The sequence below is a fragment of the Hemitrygon akajei genome, chromosome 22, assembly GCF_048418815.1.
Source record: "Hemitrygon akajei chromosome 22, sHemAka1.3, whole genome shotgun sequence".
Lineage (NCBI taxonomy): Eukaryota > Metazoa > Chordata > Chondrichthyes > Myliobatiformes > Dasyatidae > Hemitrygon > Hemitrygon akajei.
This window is the reverse complement of record NC_133145.1, coordinates 4,226,308-4,253,003: the sequence shown is the minus strand read 5'-3', so window position 1 is coordinate 4,253,003 and position 26,696 is coordinate 4,226,308. Positions and strand designations below refer to the sequence as shown.

The 26,696-nt window shown below is 39.9% G+C and overlaps 1 protein-coding gene across 1 annotated transcript; it reads right to left on the bottom strand.

The window, feature by feature from the left end:
* Positions 1 to 291: 291 nt before the first annotated feature.
* Positions 292 to 25,908, bottom strand: LOC140714940 (small ubiquitin-related modifier 2). The gene is made up of 4 exons (XM_073026625.1): positions 25,757 to 25,908; positions 6,417 to 6,545; positions 5,523 to 5,594; positions 292 to 961 (listed from the first exon to the last, which is right to left on the bottom strand). Exons 1-4 carry the CDS (start codon positions 25,775 to 25,777, stop codon positions 899 to 901), a joined length of 285 nt encoding a protein of 94 aa, XP_072882726.1. The 5' UTR covers positions 25,778 to 25,908; the 3' UTR covers positions 292 to 898.
* Between the last annotated feature and the right edge of the window lie 788 nt (positions 25,909 to 26,696).

The window sequence follows — 26,696 nt, the reverse complement described above, 5'->3', positions numbered from 1 at the left end:
ATTCCAGTTCCTCTTTAAAATACTGATTACATTTGGCAGGTGAAACTACTTATTTTCCAGTCAACATTCCATGTTCCAGTTGAAGGATTTCAAACAGGCAGCACAAGGAAGTAGCAACTCAGCACACCTTGCCTTTCCTAGATCTTTTAAAAACCACAAACATAAACAGTCTCATGCATTGGGGAACAGACAGATTGTGCTCACAATATTACTCAGTATAACAGAAGTACTGATTACAATAACCAGCCAGGTCTTACACCAACAATAAAAAAGAGACAATAACATAACATGTTCAGTTTTATGTTTTAATAAGGAATTTATGAAAACAGGCATACATGAAGAAAACAAAAATGAAGGAATTCATCTTCTGACCTATATTACACTACTTTGAACAGCACCAGGAATGCTCTGTGGGTCTACAACAATACAAATTGTATAAAATAATTTGTTTGTCTTTGCACTGATACAGGAAATGGCAGCTTTTGATTGAGAAATACCAGTTTCTACTAAATTAAAAGAATGAAATGAATAATTTATTTTATTGCAATTTTTTTTAAAAAGCTAGATCAGGATCCAAACACAAACAGATAGAATAAAAATATAGTTTGTTAAAATGGATATTTTTGGATTTAGAAATCTTGTTTGGTCAAGTAATCATACTGTCAGACACTTCAGTAAAAACCATTGAGTTCCGATTGTTCTGTATAAACTGGTCATTTTTATTATTTCAAATCGAATGTAATAAGATTAACCAGCAAACAATAAATGCTCTTATGAAGGTGTACACGGATGCAAAATATTCTACAAGTGTTTTCCAAACTGCTGCTGAGAGTAACTTTGCTGTGTTAGAAGCACAGATGATCCATGGATCTGGTAATCACATGGGGAGCAAGAGCCGTCAGTAATGGCCTCCAGTTTGCTGCTGAAATACATCAATCGTGTCCTCATCTTCCATCTCCAACTGCAAGAACATAACAACCATGAGACCAAAATTCCAAGAAACATTGTGATGCAGTTTCAATAAAAACTAGCCTGTGTATAGATATTTCAGGAGGGCAAGAAATAAAAGCAGAAAAGATGAGAATACAATCAGAGCTAACTAAAGAAACCCTATAATTCTTTTAGACATACAAGTAATAAACTGATCATGAAAGGATGGGTGGGACCAATTAGGGAGTAAAAGCTATTTTTTGCATCAAGGCATGGCTGAATTATGTACCTTTAGTTTTCAAATCGGAGGATGCTGCCAAAGTCTCAATGAAAGTGGAGATAGTGGAGTTGATGGATATGGTGAACCCCCACACCTCCAAGTTCCAGAATAAGCACCAGACACTTTCTTATAATCACCTCAGCAATGGAACACTGGACCATCTCTTGCACTAGCATGGACCTGCTTTTGGTTGTAGACTTTTCATTTTCTTTCACTAACTTGTAGAATTTGTGTTGTTACGTTGTTTGAATCTGTGTCCCTGTTTCCCTGCGGCAAGTTTTCCACTATACATACATACATATGACAGTAAATCTTTGACAGTTTGAAAATGCAGAAGAATGAAATTCCAGGAAGGATGGCTAAACTTCAAGTGACAGGTGTCTTAGTCCCTACGGAATGCACCCTAGACTGTTGTGAGAAACAGCAAAGACTGGGCCTGATCTTCCCATCATTCCTACAGAATTTAAAAATTTAATTTTATTCAAATCCTTCTTTGAATTGTTCCTTTCTAATCATCTCCAGTCAATTATAATTCCGTATTCTCTAAATCCGACCCCCTGTTTTTGCCCAAATTCCTTTGACTGGCAGTAATATGCAATCATACTAATTGTACCAATTAAATGTCACCATCAACTAATCAAACAAACACATTCACTAAAGACAAACCCCCACACCCAACTTTAAATGTCAATCTAATTCTTTTCTGGAAACAGACCACAAATTGCAGCTCCTAATTGTGTTACAAACTCTCCCTCCTATCCAGCCCCATACTCAGCCTTCACTTGATGCCCAAAATTGTTGAACTATATTCTAATAGGAAGAGCATCCCACAGCCTGTCCCAGACTATTAATGATCTTGTGTACCTCAAACAAACTTCCTCTGTGCTTCTCCAGATTAATTACGCAACTAAAATCCCCCTTGCCTGAAACCATTTGAGTAAATCTCTTCTCTACCTTATTTTGAATTGTAGTGGCAAGAAATGAAATAATCTCCCATTGAAGCCTACCCAGCATTCTAAAGTTAAACATCTAAATTCACTAGTAAAGCAGGTCCATTGGGCGGGATTAGGGATTTACCAGAAACACTAAAGGAACTCCTTTCCATGAAATGAGACCTGGAATTTCTCCTTGACCTCTCTGGGTACACCCCAAACATGTCTCCTGCAGATACTACAAGTGAGCAAGCAGGGGATCCTCACTTAACTTTGAAGAAACAATGACATCAGCAACGTGCTCCCAGAACAGTACAGGAGACAGGTCTTTTAAGCTATCAAGGGAATTTACCATTCCACAATCTGGGAATTGGGGAAAAAAAGGAAAGACTGGGTAACAGTTCTTAATTTCTTATCAATTCTTTTCAGAACTGTTATTTCCTAAGACCGATCCTCAATCAATGACTCTGTTTCATAAAGAATAGACTACAGAATGTTTTCCAATTTCATTTCATGCCACTCTAGAAACTACTGAATCTAACTCAAGAAACTATTAAACCCAAGTCATTTCAGTTCAAGAAAAGCAGAAACTTAAAGACACTGCAAAAAAAAAAACTTGAACAGATATGACAAAAGGTCTCTTTCCACAAATACTGCCTAACCAGATAACTGTTTCCAGCATCTGGTTTTATTTCAGATTTCTAGCATCTGTAATCTTTTAAATGTTGTTTACTAGAATGAGTTCACCAATGAGGAATCAGTGAAGAGAATCTAAAGTTGTTCTCTTTATGGGTGGGAGAAAACAATAGGGATTCGAACAGATTACACAGAGGCTAGGGTAACAACTGATTTACAAAAGTTCCAGCTTGAGGCACAAGTGAGTGGTGGATCCAAATACAAAAGCAGCTTTTGAAAAAGATTGGAATAAATATGAAGGTTAAAACATGTTGAGCCTTTGGGAGAGACTGAGAGGATTGGACTGCAAGTGGGACTTGACAGACTAAACAATCTCCTTCACTGCAACAAGTTTGAGGATTCTTTCAGGACCACCTTCATTAAAATAGCAAATGCACTGTACTGAGTTAATGTTAATGAATACTACTTTACTATTGGTTTCTTTTCACAATTTACTTTTACTTTTCTTATTGTAACCTAGGTAATTTTATGTACTGTACTGCTGCAGCAAAAGAACAAATTTCACATCTGATAAGCCTGACTGATACAGTGTAAAGCTTGTTTTGCATACTTACTGTAGATTTCGCACTACAGAGCGCACCTGATTAAAAGCCGCTGGCTCTAATTTTAGAAAGAAAATCAATTTTGTACTTGTACAAGCCGCACCGGATTTTAGGCCGCAGGTGTCCCACGTTGTAATATGAGATATTTACACAGAAAGATATTACACGTGAGGATTTTTTAACTTTTAATTAAATCCATATGGTAACATAAACAAATACATATTGCAAATGCTTTTTTTCAAACCGTGCCTGTAACACGGCTACTTTTAAATATACATACGTATCGGTAACACACAAATTACGTTGCGTATACATTCCAATATCTCCTAACGACTGGTAAAAAAATATATACTGCAGCCTACCAGGAAAAGTTATAGATCGCCTTTAACTTAAAAGCTGCATCATTGCGCTCGCCTAATGCCCCCACCTTCCCGTTTATCGCAAACCGGTATTTCCCACAAGACGCGGCGAAACCGGATGTGACGTCATAGTATCCCGGGATGTAATACTTCTAACTTTAACTAGAAAATACTAACAAATGAATTACTAAGCGAAAATATTATAAACTAAATAACTGCCATAAAGGCAGCACAATGCTTTTCTTCGAGTGTTTTCCATGTTGATGAGGGTGAGTACAAATGACTGATTTACAATAATTTAATTGTGAAAGTGCGCTTGATTTATCGTACAATTTCATTGGACCTCTGTGAACTATTCATCAATTTTATTGGTCTACTGTTACGAGGCAAAATGTTTTTGGCGGCATGAAAAAAAATCATGCATTAGCCGCACCGTAGTAAAGGCCACAGTGTTCAAAGCTGTTCAAAATGTGGGAAAAAAGTAGCGGCTTATAATCCAACATCTACGGTATTTATACAGGTTGAATTATTACACAGTAAGGCGGAACAAGGTAAAACAATAACAGTGCAAAATAAAGTGTAACAACTACAAAAGAGTGCAGATAGCAGTAAGAACATATTAAGGCAGATTGTGATGTTGAGAGTCCATCTTCTCATACTAAGGACCATTTAATAGTTCAGTAACAGTGGGATAGGAATGATCCTCGAGACTGGCAGAACATGCTTTCAGACATTTGTATCTTCTGACCGATGGGAGAGCGGAAAAGAGAGACTGTCTGGGGTCTGATTATGCTGATCGCTTTACCGAGGAAGTCCGTGGAGGGGAGGCTGGTCTTGCTGCTTCTCCTTCGGTCAATACCAGTTTTATTCCCTCTATACAGACTTCATATTTCCTCCAACCTCCTTCAGTAATGAGATTTCAATTTCACCCTCACTCTCCCAAAGAGACAATTAACAAAACCGATAGCCGAATGAGACCCAGTCTATGAAAGGAGTGGCTCTTCAGCAATGAATACAATTCTACCAAACAATTCAAACCTTTGAGCTTTCACACTTTTCATAGGACACCTTATAACAGATATTTATATTATTGGAGTTACTTACCTTAGACTTTCAATAATGTCCTCATTAGCTCCCAACAGAAAGAGGTGGTAATTATCATGATCATTCTTTATCCTGGGACTGATTCTTCAGGAATTGTGGTAAATTCATGCTTACAATTGCACATGGACCAGAAACAACAAAAGTGCAGCTGTCACAGTAGCTGTGTGAAGCCTGCACCTTCCCATGGCCTCTGCATGCTCTGGTTTCCTCCCACATGCCAAACACATGCTGGTTAGATTAACTGGGTACTATAAATTGCCCCAGAATGAAGGATGATGAGAGAATTGGGGGAGTTAAGAGGCAAATGAGAGAAAGTTACAAGGAAATAAATGGGAGGAAAACAGGTTGCTCTGACAGCAGGAGACCTGATGGGTCAAACAGCCTTCTATGTCATGAAGAAATACAACAATCAGATTTTTACTATCACCTCCTAAAACTTTGGCTTGGAGTGCTCGCCACTCACTGTAAGCCAAGTTTATTAGTCAGGTTGACACCTAGGCTTTGATCCTGCAAAGATAAAAAGATGAGCTGTTGGAAAATCAAACAAGTCAGTTGAATAAACTGCTATCATTAAAGGACAGTAAATATCACTATATCAGAGGAATTCCCTGTAATATGGCAAGTTCAATATGCTTGTCTCAGGGCTCTACATTCACCTCTATAGTGATTCCTGGCATACCTGTGCAGGCGTGTCTGTTTCATTAATTGGCTGTCCATCAAATCGGAATCTGATCTGTCGAATTGCCAACCCCTAGAAATAGGAAAAAAGTTTTCAGATATTGTAAGAGCTTTATGCTACAATATAGGCACACTATGTTGCCACAACAGTAATGATGATGGATCTTTTGACAGTGGGAGAACATACAAATTTCCTTCTACTGTTATCCACACAAGGCATCAATTTCACGTTTCTTGGAGAGGGTAAAGCACCAAAATACAAGGACTAAGAATTCTATTGTATATATTTACAGCTCCTCCCTAAAGTAGTTCTCTTTCAGAGACACAAAAAAAATCCATTGCTCAGATCTTAGTAGGTTGGCAAATGATGAAAACTGAGGCATTAGAAAACTATTCTAAAGATGTTTGACAGGATAGTTCCCATTTCACAATCTCATGTACTTGGGGCACAGCTCCAAAGGTTTACAGCATTTGCCATGAAGTTAGTGGCCAGCGAGTATCTGCTAACATTATTTCTCACCCGCATACCCAGTAGTAGCAAGTCCACATGCTTGGGAAGATTGGTTTCAGCAGATCACCAGTGAACCAAACAAAAGTTGGGACAAACATAAGTTGCAGATTACACATATTTGAACTAAATTCCTTCAAATCATAGCCTTTTCTCCTTCCTTTGTCACAACTGAGATTAATTTCTCACTATACATTTATTTGACAAACCAATGAGAGTCAGGGAGCTGCCTTTATATATCTCATCAACTGATAACAAAACTTTGGATTCTAATCACAGACAAGTCTTCAGCACTGACTAACATTAATGGCACAGACTTGACTCATGTTCATTAGATTATGGGGCAATAATTTCAAGATCAATACAGACTAATACAAATTGTTGTACCTGGCGTTCACAGTATGCTTTCATCAGTTTGCTTAGCGGTGTATGCTTTTTGATTTTGAACTGCACAACTGAACCATCTTGGCCTGCCACCTTTAGGTTAATGTGGTCATTTTCTGATTTCAGCACATCCTGTGAAAAGAAAACAACATTAGGTGAGAATGATTGAGCACAAGTCAAATATCACAAGACATTTCCTGCACCGGAAACAATACTACATGAATTTAATGCTTTGCCCAGAGTGGTTTGAAGTAATCTGTAACTAAACCATACTATAGGATGGGTTTGCATTTAGCTAGCTTCAAGCTTAAATGACATAAATGCCCAGCCATAATAATGAACCATTTTGCCCAACTAGTTTGTGTCAATGTTTAGCATCTACCTGAGCAAATAGATTTAGTTACAATTCTGCAATCTACTTCTATTCTTTCTGTGCTATCTAATCTGAACATCACTATCAGTGAATTCCATGGCTTTTCAGCTCTGTATGAAGTTTATCCTTTCCATCTCCTGAACCTGACTTTCAATCATAGGTCAAGAACAAGAAACAAGAAGAATCACCATTGTTCTACCAATAATGATGGCTTTAAACAGGAAATGCAATACCAACCAGTTATTAGCTTAGTTAGCTCAGAATATATACGTCCCATATTAGCCACCCGTGCTGGCCCACTTTCATAACACTCTCACCTCCAAGAACTACTAACTTCTGGAGTGACACCGGAAAACAAACAAAAGTAGGCTTATTGCAAAACATAGCACATCCTTTCACGTCCCAAATAGAACTTGCTGTGTACATCAGTGAAGGCCGAACTAGTGGCAGCCTTGCCTTGCCTCATGTAGTAAGGTCATAGGTAAAGTCCCATGCAAGACATGGAAACATAAAAATCTGGTATTGTACTGAGAGTGTCAGAGTATATCTTGTAGGTGAGATGTTAAAATGGTACTCCTCATGTTCTCTCAGGAGACTGCCAAAGAGCAGTGATTTATCCTGTAAACAACATCTTAAAATGCTGTTTATTGCCTTTTTTTGGAGTTTATGAGCTTCTTGTGTACATTTCTGCATTTCTTAAAATACTAATTATAGACAGAAAAATACTAAGAGTTGTGAGACATCCCTGAAAATAACACGGAAGGCATGACATGCCATTCAAATCTATTTATATTATGCCCATTTTGCTTTCCTTCCAATATATCAACACCTTTTTATAGTTACAGCCCATTGCAGAGAATTGCAAATTCTTATCACTATTTAGGTTAGCTTACCTCTCCAGGCCTGAGACAAACCATACCAGGAATTTACTGGAGGTTGTCATATTTAGGACCTCTACTTTTAGTCTCTCATCCCCTCCCTATCAAACTACATGCCCCAATCCCTAATAAGGTCATGTTAAGGATTTTACCTTGATTGTAAACCACTTTCTACCTTGCCATGGAGAGGACAAATACAAACAGGAAGAACATCTCATATTTTCTGCTTTGGTAGCTAACAATATGAATATTAAATGTTCTAATTTCAGTTAACCCACGCCATTATTCTTCACACACACACAGAGCGCTCCACCAATGTCTCTTACTCCATCATTCGCTTTTCCACATTTCTTACCCAAATCTGACTCTACCAATTGCCCCTCAGCTGTCTCCTTCCTCCCTTATACATTCTATATACTGACAATGTTCTTCAGCTGTCTCCTTCCTCCCTTATACATTCTATATACTGACAATGTTCCTCAGTTCTGTCTCCCTCCTCCCTTATACATTCTATATACTGACAATGTTCTTCAGTTCTGTCTCCCTCCTCCCTTATACATTCTATATACTGACAATGTTCTTCAGTTCTGTCTCCCTCCTCCCTTATACATTCTTTATACTGACAATGTTCTTCAGCTCTGTCTCCCTCCTCCCTTATACATTCTATATACTGACAATGTTCCTCAGCTGTCTCACTCCTCCCTTATACATTCTATATACTGACAATGTTCCTCAGTTCTGTCTCCCTCCTCCCTTATACATTCTATATACTGACAATGTTCCTCAGTTCTGTCTACCTCCTCCCTTATACATTCTATATACAGACAATGTTCTTCAGTTCTGTCTCCCTCCTCCCTTATACATTCTATATACTGACAATGTTCTTCAGCTGTCTCACTCCGCCCTTATACATTCTATATACTGACAATGTTCCTCAGCTGTCTCACTCCTCCCTTATACATTCTTTATACTGACAATGTTCTTCAGCTCTGTCTCCCTCCTCCCTTATACATTCTATATACTGACAATGTTCCTCAGCTGTCTCACTCCTCCCTTATACATTCTATATACTGACAATGTTCCTCAGTTCTGTCTCCCTCCTCCCTTATACATTCTATATACTGACAATGTTCCTCAGTTCTGTCTCCCTCCTCCCTTATACATTCTATATACTGACAATGCTCTTCAGTTCTGTCTCCCTCCTCCCTTATACATTCTATATACTGACAATGTTCTTCAGCTGTCTCACTCCGCCCTTATACATTCTATATACTGACAATGTTCCTCAGCTGTCCCACTCCTCCCTTATACATTCTTTATACTGACAATGTTCTTCAGTTCTCTCTCACACCTCCCTTATACATTCTATATACTGACAATGTTCCTCAGCTGTCTCCCTCCTCCCTTATACATTCTATATACTGACAATGTTCTTCAGTTCTGTCTCCATCCTCCCTTATACATTCTATATACTGACAATGTTCTTCAGTTCTGTCTCCCTCCTCCCTTATACATTCTATATACTGACAATGTTCTTCAGCTGTCTCACTCCTCCCTTATACATTCTATATACTGACAATGTTCCTCAGCTGTCTCACTCCTCCCTTATACATTCTTTATACTGACAATGTTCTTCAGTTCTGTCTCCCTCCTCCCTTATACATTCTATATACTGACAATGTTCCTCAGCTGTCTCCCTCCTCCCTTATACATTCTATATACTGACAATGTTCCTCAGCTGTCTCACTCCTCCCTTATACATTCTATATACTGACAATGTTCTTCAGTTCTGTCTCCCTCCTCCCTTATACATTCTATACACTGACAATGTTCTTCAGTTCTGTCTCCCTCCTCCCTTATACATTCTATATACTGACAACGTTCTTCACTTCTGTCTCCCTCCTCCCTTATACATTCTATATACTGACAATGTTCTTCAATTCTGTCTCCCTCCTCCCTTATACATTCTATATACTGACAATGTTCTTCAGTTCTGTCTCCCTCCACCCTTATACATTCTATATACTGACAATGTTCCTCAGTTCTGTCTCCCTCCTCCCTTATACATTCTATATACTGACAATGTTCTTCAGTTCTGTCTCCCTCCTCCCTTATACATTCTATATACTGACAATGTTCCTCAGTTCTGTCTCCCTCCTCCCTTATACATTCTATATACTGACAATGTTTTTCAGCTGTCTCACTCCTCCCTTATACATTCTATATACTGACAATGTTCTTCAGTTCTGTCTCACTCCTCCCTTATACATTCTATATACTGACAATGTTCTTCAGTTCAGTCTCCCTCCTCCCTTATACATTCTATATACTGACAATGTTCTTCAGCTGTCTCCTTCCTCCCTTATACATTTTATATACTGACAATGTTCTTCAGTTCTGTCTCCCTCCTCCCTTATACATTCTATATACTGACAATGTTCTTCAGTTCTGTCTCCCTCCTCCCTTATACATCTAAACACTGACAATGTTCTTCAGTTCTGTCTCCCTCCTCCCTTATACATTCTATACACTGACAATGTTCTTCAGTTCTATCTCCCTCCTCCCTTATACATTCTATATACTGACAATGTTCTTCAGTTCTGTCTCCCTCCTCCCTTATACATTCTATATACTGACAATGTTCTTCAGTTCTGTCTCCCTCCTCCCTTATACATTCTATATACTGACAATGTTCTTCAGCTGTCTCCCTCCTGCCTTATACATTCTATATACTGACAATGTTCTTCAGTTTTGTCTCCCTCCTGCCTTATACATTCTATATACTGACAATGTTCTTCAGTTCTGTCTCCATCCTCCCTTATACATTCTATATACTAACAATGTTCTTCAGTTCTGTCTCCCTCTTCCCTTATACATTCTATATACTGACAATGTTCTTCACTTCTGTCTCCCTCCTCCCTTATACATTCTATATACTGACAATGTTCTTCAGTTCTGTCTCCCTCCTCCCTTATACATTCTATATACTGACAATGTTCTTCAGTTCTGTCTCCCTACTCCCTTATACATTCTATATACTGACAATGTTCTTCAGTTCTGTCTCCCTCCTCCCTTATACATTCTATATACTGACAATGCTCTTCAGTTCTGTCTCCCTCCTCCCTTATACATTCTATATACTGACAATGTTCTTCAGCTGTCTCACTCCGCCCTTATACATTCTATATACTGACAATGTTCCTCAGCTGTCTCACTCATCCCTTATACATTCTTTATACTGACAATGTTCTTCAGTTCTGTCTCACTCCTCCCTTATACATTCTATATACTGACAATGTTCCTCAGCTGTCTCCCTCCTCCCTTATACATTCTATATACTGACAATGTTCTTCAGTTCTGTCTCCATCCTCCCTTATACATTCTATATACTGACAATGTTCTTCAGTTCTGTCTCCCTCCTCCCTTATACATTCTATATACTGACAATGTTCTTCAGCTGTCTCACTCCTCCCTTATACATTCTATATACTGACAATGTTCCTCAGCTGTCTCACTCCTCCCTTATACATTCTTTATACTGACAATGTTCCTCAGTTCTGTCTCCCTCCTCCCTTATACATTCTATATACTGACAATGTTTTTCAGCTGTCTCACTCCTCCCTTATACATTCTATATACTGACAATGTTCTTCAGTTCTGTCTCCCTCCTCCCTTATACATTCTATATACTGACAATGTTCTTCAGTTCTGTCTCCCTCCTCCCTTATACATTCTATATACTGACAATGTTCTTCAGTTCTGTCTCCCTCCTCCCTTATACATTCTATATACTGACAATGTTCTTCAGTTCTGTCTCCCTCCTCCCTTATACATTCTATATACTGACAATGCTCTTCAGTTCTGTCTCCCTCCTCCCTTATACATTCTATATACTGACAATGTTCTTCAGCTGTCTCACTCCGCCCTTATACATTCTATATACTGACAATGTTCCTCAGCTGTCTCACTCCTCCCTTATACATTCTATATACTGACAATGTTCCTCAGTTCTGTCTCCCTCCTCCCTTATACATTCTATATACTGACAATGTTCCTCAGTTCTGTCTACCTCCTCCCTTATACATTCTATATACAGACAATGTTCTTCAGTTCTGTCTCCCTCCTCCCTTATACATTCTATATACTGACAATGTTTTTCAGTTCTGTCTCCCTCCTCCCTTATACATTCTATATACTGACAATGTTCTTCAGTTCTGTCTCCCTCCTCCCTTATACATTCTATATACTGACAATGTTCCTCAGCTGTCTCACTCCTCCCTTATACATTCTATATACTGACAATGTTCTTCAGCTGTCTCCTTCCTCCCTTATACATTCTATATACTGACAATGTTCCTCAGTTCTGTCTACCTCCTCCCTTATACATTCTATATACTGACAATGTTCCTCAGCTGTCTCACTCCTCCCTTATACATTCTATATACTGACAATGTTCCTCAGTTCTGTCTCCCTCCTCCCTTATACATTCTATATACTGACAATGTTCCTCAGTTCTGTCTACCTCCTCCCTTATACATTCTATATACAGACAATGTTCTTCAGTTCTGTCTCCCTCCTCCCTTATACATTCTATATACTGACAATGTTCTTCAGTTCTGTCTCCCTCCTCCCTTATACATTCTATATACTGACAATGTTCTTCAGTTCTGTCTCCCTCCTCCCTTATACATTCTTTATACTGACAATGTTCTTCAGTTCTGTCTCCCTCCTCCCTTATACATTCTATATACTGACAATGTTCTTCAGCTGTCTCCCTCCTCCCTTATACATTCTATTTACTGACAATGTTCTTCAAATGTCTCACTCCTCCCTTATACATTCTATATACTGACAATGTTCCAAAGTTCTGTCTCCCTCCTCCCTTATACATTCTACTGACAATGTTCTTCAGCTGTCTCACTCCTCCCTTATACATTCTATATACTGACAATGTTCCTCAGTTCTGTCTCCCTCCTCCCTTATACATTCTATATACTGACAATGTTTTTCAGCTGTCTCACTCCTCCCTTATACATTCTATATACTGACAATGTTCTTCAGTTCTGTCTCCCTCCTCCCTTATACATTCTATACACTGACAATGTTCTTCAGTTCTGTCTCCCTCCTCCCTTATACATTCTATATACTGACAATGTTCTTCAGCTGTCTCCTTCCTCCCTTATACATTTTATATACTGACAATGTTCTTCAGTTCTGTCTCCCTCCTCCCTTATACATCTATACACTGACAATGTTCTTCAGTTCTGTCTCCCTCCTCCCTTATACATTCTATACACTGACAATGTTCTTCAGTTCTGTCTCCCTCCTCCCTTATACATTCTATATACTGACAATGTTCTTCACTTCTGTCTCCCTCCTCCCTTATACGTTCTATATACTGACAATGTTCTTCACTTCTGTCTCCCTCCTCCCTTATACATTCTATACACTGACAATGTTCTTCAGTTCTGTCTCCCTCCTCCCTTATACATTCTATATACTGACAATGTTCTTCAGTTCTGTCTCCCTCCTCCCTTATACATTCTATATACTGACAATGTTCTTCAGTTCTGTCTCCCTCCTCCCTTATACATTCTATATACTGACAATGTTCTTCAGCTGTCTCACTCCTGCCTTATACATTCTATATACTGACAATGTTCTTCAGTTCTGTCTCCCTCCTGCCTTATACATTCTATATACTGACAATGTTCTTCAGTTCTGTCTCCATCCTCCCTTATACATTCTATATACTAACAATGTTCTTCAGTTCTGTCTCCCTCTTCCCTTATACATTCTATATACTGACAATGTTCTTCACTTCTGTCTCCCTCCTCCCTTATACATTCTATATACTGACAATGTTCTTCAGTTCTGTCTCCCTCCTCCCTTATACATTCTATATACTGACAATGTTCTTCAGTTCTGTCTCCCTACTCCCTTATACATTCTATATACTGACAATGTTCTTCAGTTCTGTCTCCCTCCTCCCTTATACATTCTATATACTGACAACGTTCTTCAGTTCTGTCTCCCTCCTCCCTTATACATTCTATATACTGACAACGTTCTTCAGTTCTGTCTCCCTCCTCCCTTATACATTCTATATACTGACAATGTTCTTCAGCTGTCTCACTCCGCCCTTATACATTCTATATACTGACAATGTTCCTCAGCTGTCTCACTCCTCCCTTATACATTCTTTATACTGACAATGTTCTTCAGTTCTGTCTCACTCCTCCCTTATACATTCTATATACTGACAATGTTCCTCAGCTGTCTCCCTCCTCCCTTATACATTCTATATACTGACAATGTTCTTCAGTTCTGTCTCCATCCTCCCTTATACATTCTATATACTGACAATGTTCTTCAGTTCTGTCTCCCTCCTCCCTTATACATTCTATATACTGACAATGTTCTTCAGCTGTCTCACTCCTCCCTTATACATTCTATATACTGACAATGTTCCTCAGCTGTCTCACTCCTCCCTTATACATTCTTTATACTGACAATGTTCTTCAGTTCTGTCTCCCTCCTCCCTTATACATTCTATATACTGACAATGTTCCTCAGCTGTCTCCCTCCTCCCTTATACATTCTATATACTGACAATGTTCCTCAGCTGTCTCACTCCTCCCTTATACATTCTATATACTGACAATGTTCTTCAATTCTGTCTCCCTCCTCCCTTATACATTCTATATACTGACAATGTTCTTCAGTTCTGTCTCCCTCCTCCCTTATACATTCTATATACTGACAATGTTCTTCAGTTCTGTCTCCCTCCTCCCTTATACATTCTATACACTGACAATGTTCTTCAGTTCTGTCTCCCTCCTCCCTTATACATTCTATACACTGACAATGTTCTTCAGTTCTGTCTCCCTCCTCCCTTATACATTCTATATACTGACAATGTTCTTCAGTTCTGTCTCCCTCCTCCCTTATACATTCTATATACTGACAATGTTCTTCAGTTCTGTCTCCCTCCTCCCTTATACATTCTATATACTGACAATGTTCTTCAGTTCTGTCTCCATCCTCCCTTATACATTCTATATACTAACAATGTTCTTCAGTTCTGTCTCCCTCTTCCCTGATACATTCTATATACTGACAATGTTCTTCACTTCTGTCTCCCTCCTCCCTTATACATTCTATATACTGACAATGTTCTTCAGTTCTGTCTCCCTCCTCCCTTATACATTCTATATACTGACAATGTTTTTCAGTTCTGTCTCCCTACTCCCTTATACATTCTATATACTGACAATGTTCTTCAGTTCTGTCTCCCTCCTCCCTTATACATTCTATATACTGACAATGTTCTTCAGTTCTGTCTCCCTCCTCCCTTATACATTCTATATACTGACAATGCTCTTCAGTTCTGTCTCCCTCCTCCCTTATACATTCTATATACTGACAATGTTCTTCAGTTCTGTCTCCCTCCTCCCTTATACATTTTATATACTGACAATGTTCTTCAGTTCTGTCTCCCTCCTCCCTTATACATTTTATATACTGACAATGTTCTTCAGTTCTGTCTCCCTCCTCCCTTATACATTCTATATACTGACAATGTTCTTCAGCTGTCTCACTCCGCCCTTATACATTCTATATACTGACAATGTTCCTCAGCTGTCTCACTCCTCCCTTATACATTCTTTATACTGACAATGTTCTTCAGTTCTGTCTCACTCCTCCCTTATACATTCTATATACTGACAATGTTCCTCAGCTGTCTCCCTCCTCCCTTATACATTCTATATACTGACAATGTTCTTCAGTTCTGTCTCCATCCTCCCTTATACATTCTATATACTGACAATGTTCTTCAGTTCTGTCTCCCTCCTCCCTTATACATTCTATATACTGACAATGTTCTTCAGCTGTCTCACTCCTCCCTTATACATTCTATATACTGACAATGTTCCTCAGCTGTCTCACTCCTCCCTTATACATTCTTTATACTGACAATGTTCTTCAGTTCTGTCTCCCTCCTCCCTTATACATTCTATATACTGACAATGTTCCTCAGCTGTCTCACTCCTCCCTTATACATTCGATATACTGACAATGTTCTTCAGTTCTGTCTCCCTCCTCCCTTATACATCTATACACTGACAATGTTCTTCAGTTCTGTCTCCCTCCTCCCTTATACATTTTATACACTGACAATGTTCTTCAGTTCTGTCTCCCTCCTCCCTTATACATTCTATATACTGACAATGTTCTTCACTTCTGTCTCCCTCCTCCCTTATACATTCTATATACTGACAATGTTCTTCAATTCTGTCTCCCTCCTCCCTTATACATTCTATATACTGACAATGTTCTTCAGTTCTGTCTCCCTCCTCCCTTATACATTCTATATACTGACAATGTTCTTCAGTTCTGTCTCCCTCCTCCCTTATACATTCTATATACTGACAATGTTCTTCAGCTGTCTCCCTCCTCCCTTATACATTCTATATACTGACAATGTTCTTCAGCTGTCTCACTCCTGCCTTATACATTCTATATACTGACAATGTTCTTCAGTTCTGTCTCACTCCTCCCTTATACATTCTATACACTGACAATGTTCTTCAGTTCTGTCTCACTCCTCCCTTATACATTCTATACACTGACAATGTTCTTCAGTTCTGTCTCCCTCCTCCCTAATACATTCTACATACTGACAATGTTGTTCAGTTCTGTCTCACTCCTCCCTTATACATTCTATATACTGACAATGTTTTTCAGTTCTGTCTCCCTCCTCCGTTATACATTCTATATCCTGACAATGTTCTTCTTCCCTCAGACTTGCAGAATCCAACCTAAAATGTCATCTTATACCGTTTGACTGTCTGACCAAACTGCATTCTTCCAGTTTTGTTGTTTTTGTTCTAGATTACAGTCTCTTTTGTTTCCATTTTACTGCCTGTCATACCCACTGTCCTAGTTTTTAATTGAGCTACCCTTCTGTGCTAATCCTTGCACCTCTGCAACCTTGATAGCCCATGTGGGAGTTAAGGTCTACTGGCTTCAGCAATGGTCAGACTAGGAAATGGTACTAATTTCAAGCTTTTTGTAATCTGCTGGGTAAGCAAGTGTCCCCAATCTGCCCACCGCCACAATTGTAATGTAGACACATTCACAAATCTCTGTACAAGCAGGCAATAGAATCACTCAAATTCAGGATTTAGTAAATATCCTCAGTGAACATTGGGAATGGGTCCCATAACAGAGATGGAAAGATAGAAATGAAATCAGAGATGCCGTCTGTAAAGTGGGCCACAGCTGCCCCCACCACCTCCAGTCAGAGAAAAAAAGAATATGTTAATTACTTTTGGTGTCTTGATTAACAAATAGATTCTCCACCATTCTCTCACGTGGGATTGTGCATCCACAACCCTCAGGTAGAAAATTCCTAAGATTCACTATCCTGTGTAAAGATCTTCCTCTTCACCTTAGGATCAGTATTTTGAGTCAAAACCCCAGACCCAGGGAAGTCCCATCCCTTTGTTGAGCCTACCCAGTCTCAAAAGAATTCAGAATGTTTCAATGCTTCTCCTGTCATCTTTGTAAACTCTAGAGTGTATAGGCCAGATTCAATAATCTCTCCTCACAAGACAATTCCTCCCCAATACTGGGCATTAATCTGATGATTTTTTTTGTTGTACCTTCTCTCTCCTTCCTGTGATAGGAAAATCAATCTTGTTTGAAATGTTTCACATGGGATTCATGCTAAGGCCCTATAATCACAGCAAGAACCATTTATTTTTGTATTCAACAGTAGGTGCAGGAGTAGGCCATTCGGCCCTTCTAGCCAGCACCGCCATTCACTGTGATCATACACAATCAGTAGTCCGTTCCTGCCCTCTCCCCATATCCCTTGACCCCACTATCTATAAGAACTCTCTCTAACTCTCTCTTGAATGCATCCAGAGACTTGGCCTCCACTGCCTTCTGGGGCAGAGCATTCCACATATCCACTACTCCCTGGGTGAAAATTATTCAAATTAACCTACTATAAAAGGCAGCATAATATTTGCCTTGTAAATTGCCTAATGGACCTATAATTCATATGCAAGAATATTCTTCAATCTCTCACCATTTATAAATATCAATTTTCTCTATTTTCTACTAAATTGAATAACTTAGTATTTTTTAAGCTTCATATTCCATTTGCCATGTCCCTCCTCACCCCAACACAAATCAATGACCTTCTCTCTCCCTCAAATCTCCCCGCCAACTCATCACAATTCACAAGCTCTCTCAACTTTGCATCATCCAAATTGATGATGTTGATTAAAAATAACTGAAGTCCATCATCCGACTAGTTATATTCTCTCAATCAAAAGAGCAAGAATGGACGGATTATTCATGCCCATGAACTAATCCACAACCCACACCAATATGACACCAAACCTTGAGTTTGAATCTCAATGCATGATAATAGTTTTGATTTATTTTTATTCAGATACAACACGAATAGGCCATTCCGCCCAGCAATTCTCTGATTTAATCCTAGCCTAGTCACGGGACAATTTATAATGGCCGATTAACTGTGGGAGGAACCAATGTGATCTCAGGGAGAACTTAAACTCCTTACAGGCTGCGGCGGGAATTGAACCCAGGTCACCTGTACCGCAAAGCACTGTGCTAACCACTATGCTATAATACTGCCCCTCATCTGCAATTTGTTACACCTCAAGTGAACAGGCTTGTCAAACAACACACACAAAATGCTGGTGGAACACAGCAGGCCAGGCAGCATCTATAGGGAGAAGCGCTGTTGACATTTCCTTTCAGTTAGTCCTGACGAAGGGTCTCGGCCCGAAACGTCAACAGCGCTTCTCCCTATAGATGCTGCCTGGCCTGCTGTGTTCCACCAGCATTTTGTGTGTGTTGTTTGAATTTCCAGCATCTGCAGATTTCCTCAGGCTTGTCAAATATCATTTTTCTTTCATAAATTTGCATTCAATCCTTCTAGAGAGAGACTTATAATGTTGTAATTGCTGGCTGAATAAGCTAATAGATGGCAGATGAAATTTCATATACAAACGTGAAGCTAAAAAAAAGAGGCTGTATAAACCAGAGGCTCAATTCTAAAAGGGTTAAAAATAATTACAAGCATTATTTAAAGTAGAATAGCATGTTGAGAAAGTGATTAAAGCATACAGGATATTGGCTTTACAAGCAGAAGCAGAATACAGTAAGAAAGTCATGAACACTGAGGAACTGCTGCTTTGGTCATCACTACAATTTTGTGCCACACTTCAGGAAATACCCAAAAACCTTTGAGGGGCTACTGGTGAAATTTGGAGTGAGGGATTATAGCTATGAATATAGGTTGTCCTCAAAACAGAGGTTACAGGATCTGCTAAAATCATTAAGGATATACAATTTTTTAACCTTCCTCTATGGAGAGATACCCATGTAGTCACTAGATTACCGTAGATTTCGCACTACAGAGCGCACCTGATTAAAAGCCGCTGGCTCTAATTTTAGAAAGAAAATCAATTTTGTACTTGTACAAGCCGCACCGGATTTTAGGCCGCACCGGATTTTCGGCTGCAGGTGTCCCACGTTGTAATATGAGATATTTACACAGAAAGATATTACACGTGAGGATTTTTTAACTTTTAATTAAATCCATATGGTAACATAAACAAATACATATTGCAAATGCTTTTTTTCGAACCGTGCCTGTAACGCGGCTACTTTTAAATATACATTGCGTATACTTTTTTACTGAACAACATTCCAATATCTCCTAACGACTGGTAAAAAATATATATACTGCAGCCTACCAGGAAAAGTTATTGATCGCCTTTAACTTAAAAGCAGCATTTGCTCAGATCTAATGCCGCTCGCGTAATGCGCTCGCCCCACTCCTTCCCGTTTATCGCAAACCGGTATTTTTCCCACAAGACGTGGCGAAACCGGGTGTGACGTCATAGCATCCCGCGATGTAGTACAGAAAACAAATATAGTTAAAACACTTCTAACTTTAACTAGAAAATGAATTACTAAGCGAAAATATTATAAACTAAATAACTGCCATAAAGGCAGCACAATGCTTTTCTTCGAGTGTTTTCCATGTTGATGAGGGTGAGTACAAATGACTGATTTACAATAATTTAATTGTGAAAGTGCGCTTGATTTATCGTACAATTTCATTGGACCTCTGTGAACTACTCATCAATTTTATTGGTCTACTGTTACGAGGCAAAATGTTTTTGGCGGCATGAAAAAAATCATGCATTAGCCGCACCGTAGTAAAGGCCGCAGTGTTCAAAGCTGTTCAAAATGTGGGAAAAAAGTAGCGGCTTATAATCCGACATCTACGGTACTCTTGAATTCAACTTCCCTTCACTCAAGGGGTTCCAACCTTGTTTATGCCATGGACTCTAACCATTAACCATGGGGTCCCTGAACCCCAGGATGGGAACCTTTGCCTTTACTTATCAATTTTTCTGTTCTTTGATAAATTCTGATACATTTCCAAACTTTTGTCTTATTACCTCTTTTTTTGTTACATGTTTTTTTTCCTTTAACTGAATACTACCCATACCACTGTTAACTACAGTTGGACCACTTTTCCTCCTAAGTTGTGTCTTAGAGATGTATTATTGAAGTACGTTATCTATCAATTAAATGCAAACCACTATTTGTCTAGAATCAAACCTCCATGTATTTTCCTAAATTACCAATGACAACTCACACCTAATTTTGTTTAGATTTAAAACATCATCTTGTTCAGATTTCAGATTACACCAATTCAATTTTAGAATAAAACATTTAACTGGGGATGCATGTGTGAGTCACTGCCTTGGCATAATTTAATCTAAGGTGGTGCCAAGGAACCTCATTAGAACTGAAATTAAAGCAGACAATACTGGAAATACTCAACAGGTCAGCCAGCATCTGAGAAAAGAAAGTGAGAAATGGAACAAAATTTAACTTCCTAAGGAAGGTGGCATAGTGTGGAAGGATATGCGAGTAGAAAGGGCAGAGGAAAAGAAATGGAAGAACTGTGATAACTGATGAATGAAGAACTGGAAAAACCTAATGAAAAGCAAAAGAGTGAACAATAAAAGAACAAAATGCAAAAAGAACAAATGAGAACTGAAAATAGCAGAGAAAACATTAAAAAATTAAGCTAGAAACGAGATACAAAACTCAGCCTAGTTGAATCTGAACTAGTTGAATCTCAAACAACACACACAAAATGCTGGTGGAACACAGCAGGCCAGGCAGCATCTATAGGAAGAAGCACTGTCGAGACCCTTCATCAGGACTTCTTCCTATAGATGCTGCTTGGCCTGCTGTGTTCTACCAGCATTTTGTGTGTGTTGTTTGAATTTCCAGCATCCGCAGATTTCCTCGTGTTTGCTAGTTGAATCTCAGCCTAGTTGAATAGAGTTTTAAGACTATAGATGCCTAGTCAGCTGCTGAGGCCAGAACGTGATGTAGATTTAAAGTGACAGGCAATTGGAAGCTTAGGTTTCCCCTTCTAGGAGAAAACTGAAGTAAACGTAACTCATAGAGGAAAACTGTTCACTGGCTGAAGACATTACGTGTTGGATACTGGAAAATGTTGTAAGATTGGTCATTTCAACCCAAGGACAGTGAACTGACTCAATCTCAGTGGGCTTTATTTCATTACAAAGTCTAAAGGCAAGAGTGAAATATTCCAATATTAAAATAAAATCCATCCCATTCACATCTCTACATAGTCTTCACCATCAATGCTTAACGCCACCTGGTGCATCACGAATAACCAACAGCTGAAGTGGATCACTAACCAGAATCACAACTAGATCAGACTGAGGCAATAAAAACATGATAAACATAAAAACATCATACCTGGTGTCAAAAGGAAATTGTTAGGAATGTGATAAAAGTTCTCATTTGTTTCACTCTCAGCAACACCAACAAATTGCTAACACCACACAGAACAAAGCACCCTTAAAAATGGCAGCTCACCCAGTACCCTACCACACACCCTCTGTGTCTGTAGCATGTACTGACCAACAGTCCGAAACCCTCGGCAACCACCAAGTAAAGGGAAGCAGGTGTATGAGAAAACCAACATTTTCAAGCTCCCTCTATGGAAGTCACACACCAATTTTAAACGGAAATATATCAGCTGTGGGCTGCCCCCAGCACACCCTTAGGTGTGTTGGTTGTTAACACAAATGATGCATTTCACTGTATGTTTCAATGTACATGTGATAAATAAACTTGAATATTCCTTCATCACCTAAACTGATTAGCCAAAGACAGCACAAGACATGAGCAAGAATGGGCCTTTGAATGTACTTCTGCAGCCATCAAGTTCATGGCTAATCTTTTACCTCAGTATCATTTTCCTGCTCTGCCCTTGATCAAACTCTGCTTTCAATACACTAAGCCTCCAGAGGAAAGAATTTTGAAGATTCACAACTCTCTCATGATATTTTTGTGATCTTGGCCCCAAATGGCTTTACCATTATTCTGGAACTATGACTTCGTATTTATAGAAGAGCCACAAGGAAGCTCTTGCAGATTGCCAGCAACACACTGTAAATACAAAAAAAAAGTTGAACAATGGCACCTCAAGTGATGCTGAACGTTCTTGGTAGCACACTTGAGATTCAACTCAGTTTTTACATGGCAGGGTGTGAATACGCTGGTTTCTGATAGTAATGAGGGTATCATTAGTAAAATGGCACTCATCCAATTACACAATGTGTGCAGACAGTCTCAGATCCACAGGTACAGCAACAATGGAGCCACCACAGGATCTCTCTCTCTAGAAGATGCAGGTTTGTGAAATGGGAAAATAAAGTCGTGGAAACAAAGTACTTTAGAATAGAGCATTTGGAAAAATGAACACTGGTATAAATTAAACATTATTTCCATTCTGTGAATTCCTTCCAGCCAAAGGTTACCAAGGAGAATCAATATATTGTACTCAGAATTGGTGAAATGCTAATTGAATTTCCTTGTCCACATGTGCCCAATTTCAGAGTTTCGGTGCTCATATTTTGCTTCTATACTCAATTGTTGACATCAGGAACACTCAAAGTAGCTACGGGCCAAAAGGTTGCCTTCAGATTCCAATCTATCATTGAATAATATAAATGAGAAATAGATTAAAGTTTTAACCATGGACAACTTAATTACTGACAAGTAAACCGAAGTCTCCATTCTTGAACCCTAATCTTTGTTAATCCACCTACCTGCAGATGATTTCTTAACCAAACATTGCCTTCCCTGCTAGACTATGGAGAATAACTACATTACATGGTGTGATTATATTGCTTATATAATACATAGAAATATAATTCATTGATTAGGAGTTAGATAATCAAATTGCTGTCTTTCCCAAAGTCCAATCAATGGGTTTTTTTCTTTACACTTTCGTCAACACTTATCTATGGAAGATTGTTCAGAGTTGCAGACTAACACAAATTACCCAGTATGTTGAGCATTAGGGAAAAAAGTAGTTTTGCACATGATTGTTAGAAAATAGAATCCTAAATGACAAGCATGAAGAGCACCAGCTCATAAATCACCCAATTTACTCCACCCCACTCAAAGGCTCATTTTTATTTAGGAATTACAGCTTCACAGGGTCTAAGAAACTCTGATACTCTCCAACTGGCTAATGCCCAAGCTAAAATATAACAATAGCTGCAGGTCATTTGATTCGAGTATTAGGAGGTTTTCGATTGTGTATAGACGGGGGGGGGGGGGGGGGGGGGGGGGTAGGAGTCTCAAAATATGTCACCAGCCATTCAAGGCAGATGAAAGAGATGTCCATCTAATGGGTGATATCTTTAGCAATTTCCTACCCAGCGAAGCATTGAGATTTATTTACCAAGTGTTTTCCAGACTACTATATAGATTTTTAGATATCAATGAATATGGTTATATCCATATATCGTGTCTTGAAAAAGTAGTCAATCCCCAAGCCTTTAAGCATTACAACCAGGGATTCTGATCAATTAAACATAATTTTTATTTGTGAATCACATGTTTCCCCCCACCACACATAGTAGAGCCCTAAAAACAAGGAAAATTGTAAAGCATGAATAACTAAAAATTAAAATGCTGAAATGTCAGCAGTTCAAAAACATTCATTCCACTTTGCTAAGTATTTAGCTGAACCTCCTCTTGCAGCTATTACATTCAGTAGTCTTTTTTGATGAGCCTCCATTAGCTTTGTACAACATGATTTGCCCATTCCTCTTTGCAACATTGCTCAAGCTGTGCCAGGTTAGTTGGGGAGCGACAGTTGACAGCAATCTTGAGGCCTTGCCAAAGATGTTCAATTGGGTTAAGGTCAGAACTCTGACTGGGCCACGCAAGGACATCAATTTCCCCTCATTTTAAGCCACTCCATGGTTGTTCTGGCAGTGTTTTGGGTCGTTGTCCTGCCAAAAGACCAATTTTCTCCCCTGTTTAAGCATTTTAGCAGAGGTTAGCAGCTTTATCCAAAAATCTCTGTATTTAGCAACATTCATCTTTCTTCAACCCTGAACAAATTTCCACTCCTCACAACCGAAAAGCATCCCCATAACACGATGCTACCTCTACTACACTGCTTAGTGTTGAGGCCAAAAAGTTCCTCTTTAGTTGCATCTGACCACAAGACCTTCTTCCACATCTTTACTGCATCTTCTAAGTGACTTTTTGCAAAGTCTTAACAGAGATTTTTTTTTAAAGCTAGGGCTTCAACCTTGCCACTCTTGCACAAATACCCTTAATAGATTGTGGAGCCATGAACATCTCCACTTGCATGTGAGGTGTCACAGTAGCCTCTGTTACCAGTGCCATTCTTCTCTGATGAAGAAGTTCAGAGGAGTGGCCTGACCTAGGCTTCATATTTTTTTCCACAATGGACGGCACTGAGTGCCGGGGTACGTTCAGTGCCTTTGAGATCGTCTTGTACCTTCCCCAGATTTGTGCTTCTTTATTGTCATTTCTGTGACTTGTATGGTATGCTCTTTTGTCTTCATTTTGGTTTGGTCTATTGAAAATCTACTATATGCTGAACCTTAGAGCGAGGGGGCATTTATTCTCACAAATTCTTTGAAAACAAGTGATCCTCCAATTTTCTACATCAACAAATTGCAGCTGAGGAAAGTAAGCATAGGGATGAATACTTTTTCAGCCTCACAATTTTGGTTTTTAATTTTTACCGAATTGCTGATAGGTTTTGGAATTTTTCTTTTGATTTGACATGATGTACAATGTTTTGTGGATTAGCTCAAAATTCTATTTCAATATATTTTAAATTTAGGAAATGAGACAGTAAAACGTTGTAGGGACTGAATATTTTTAGACAATGTATATTTCAGTTACATAAATATGAAAACACCTCTGAAGTAAAGCATCAACAATGATTTATGGCAGGGGTTCCCAACTTGGAATCCACGGACCCCTCGGTTAATCGTAAGGCTCTATGGCGCAAAAACGATTGGGAAGGTGATCTATGCAAGCCTAAGGAGCGAAATGGCCTCTAAGAGCTTTACCTAGTCCTAATGTTTTTCATCAAACCATAAATTGCATTACGTTGGGGCTCGCTGTGCACAAAAACTGCAATTCCCCAAATGTGTACTCTCCACTCCGCACAGCACGCCTCACATGCAATCTAGTTATTATGCTTTCTAGAACACACTACAGGAGCCCAAGTTTGCAATGCTAAGTTATTTCACGCAGGTACATTTGCCCAGACCGGTGCGGGCTCCTACCACAAGCCGTGCTCAGGCTCCGGTCTCCCCGGCTGTGAGACCCGCACATGCCGGGCACCGGGACGTGCACCGACCTCTACCACCGCTCCCCACTCGGCTCACGCCGCCTGCGGGCCTACGGCGGGTCCTCGCCTCCACCGAGCAGCCGCGCTCTGACTCATCCCGGCCTCAGGCCTGAGCCGCCCCGAATATGGCGGTAAAATTTCAAACTGGGCCGAACGGGCGGGCGGGCGGTCAGGTTCGAACAACAGCAGACGGTGAAGGCAGGAGGTCGGGGAGCAGGTAGCAACCCAGTCGCCATAGCCCTCGCCATGATGCTGCTGCCGCCGCCCCTCCCTGCTTCCAGACCCGCGTTACCTTAGGCTTTTCGTCCGCCATTGTATCTTCTCGTCTGCGTCTCTCCGGCACAAAGAGAGAGGGAGCAGGATTAATGGGGGAGGGGGAGGGGAGGTGAGACCGATGCGCGCCCCCGTCGACTCGCTCACGCGCACGCAGGCAAATAAAATGAAACGTGCGTGTCCCCGCGGCCCGGGCCCGGGCCTGATTGGGCGTGCGTCGAGCCCGTGAGACGCTAAGAGCAGAGGGGCAGGGCCAAGGCCAAGCGCGCGCCGCGGAGGGCGAGCGCACGTGACCGCTCCCCTCCCCCCGACGCCGATGACGTCAGCTGCCGCGCGCGCGTTCTGCCTTGGAGGGATGGAGGGATGGCGGGCGAGCGAGTGGTGAGCAGTGTCGGGTACCTCAGCTACTGGAGTCTCTTCCCTGACCCGCCAGTCGGTACAAACACAAACACCAGCATTGGTCCACCGCCTCTGCTATTATATTAATTCTTCAGCCCTTTTTCCCAACTAGTCCTTGGCTGCTCCCCACTTTCCCTATCATCTGCCAGGTGTGATTCTCCCCCTTCCTTCCTGTTCAGTTGAGGTGTCCAGGCATGAAACCTGAACTGTTTATCCCTTCCAGAAATGCTGCCTGGCCTGCCGACTTCCTCCAGCATTGCCATGCCCAAGATGGGTTTGTGTTGTGACTGGTTACCTAAGTATTAAAAGCTTACATTTTTATATTTGATAAGATGCTGGAAACCCAGAGCAACACATACAAAATGCTGAGAAACTGTTTATTTTGTCCATCCCACATTCACCTTGAGAAGAAGTGGGGCCACTGAGGAAATGCTGTTCAGTAGGGCACTTAAATGACTTGGACCCAAATAAGGGAGGTAGTGTAGGCAGATGGGAAAGAAGGGCTGGTAGGTAAAAAAAAAGGATAGAGGGTTTGGGTGGATGGAGGAGAACCTGGGTGC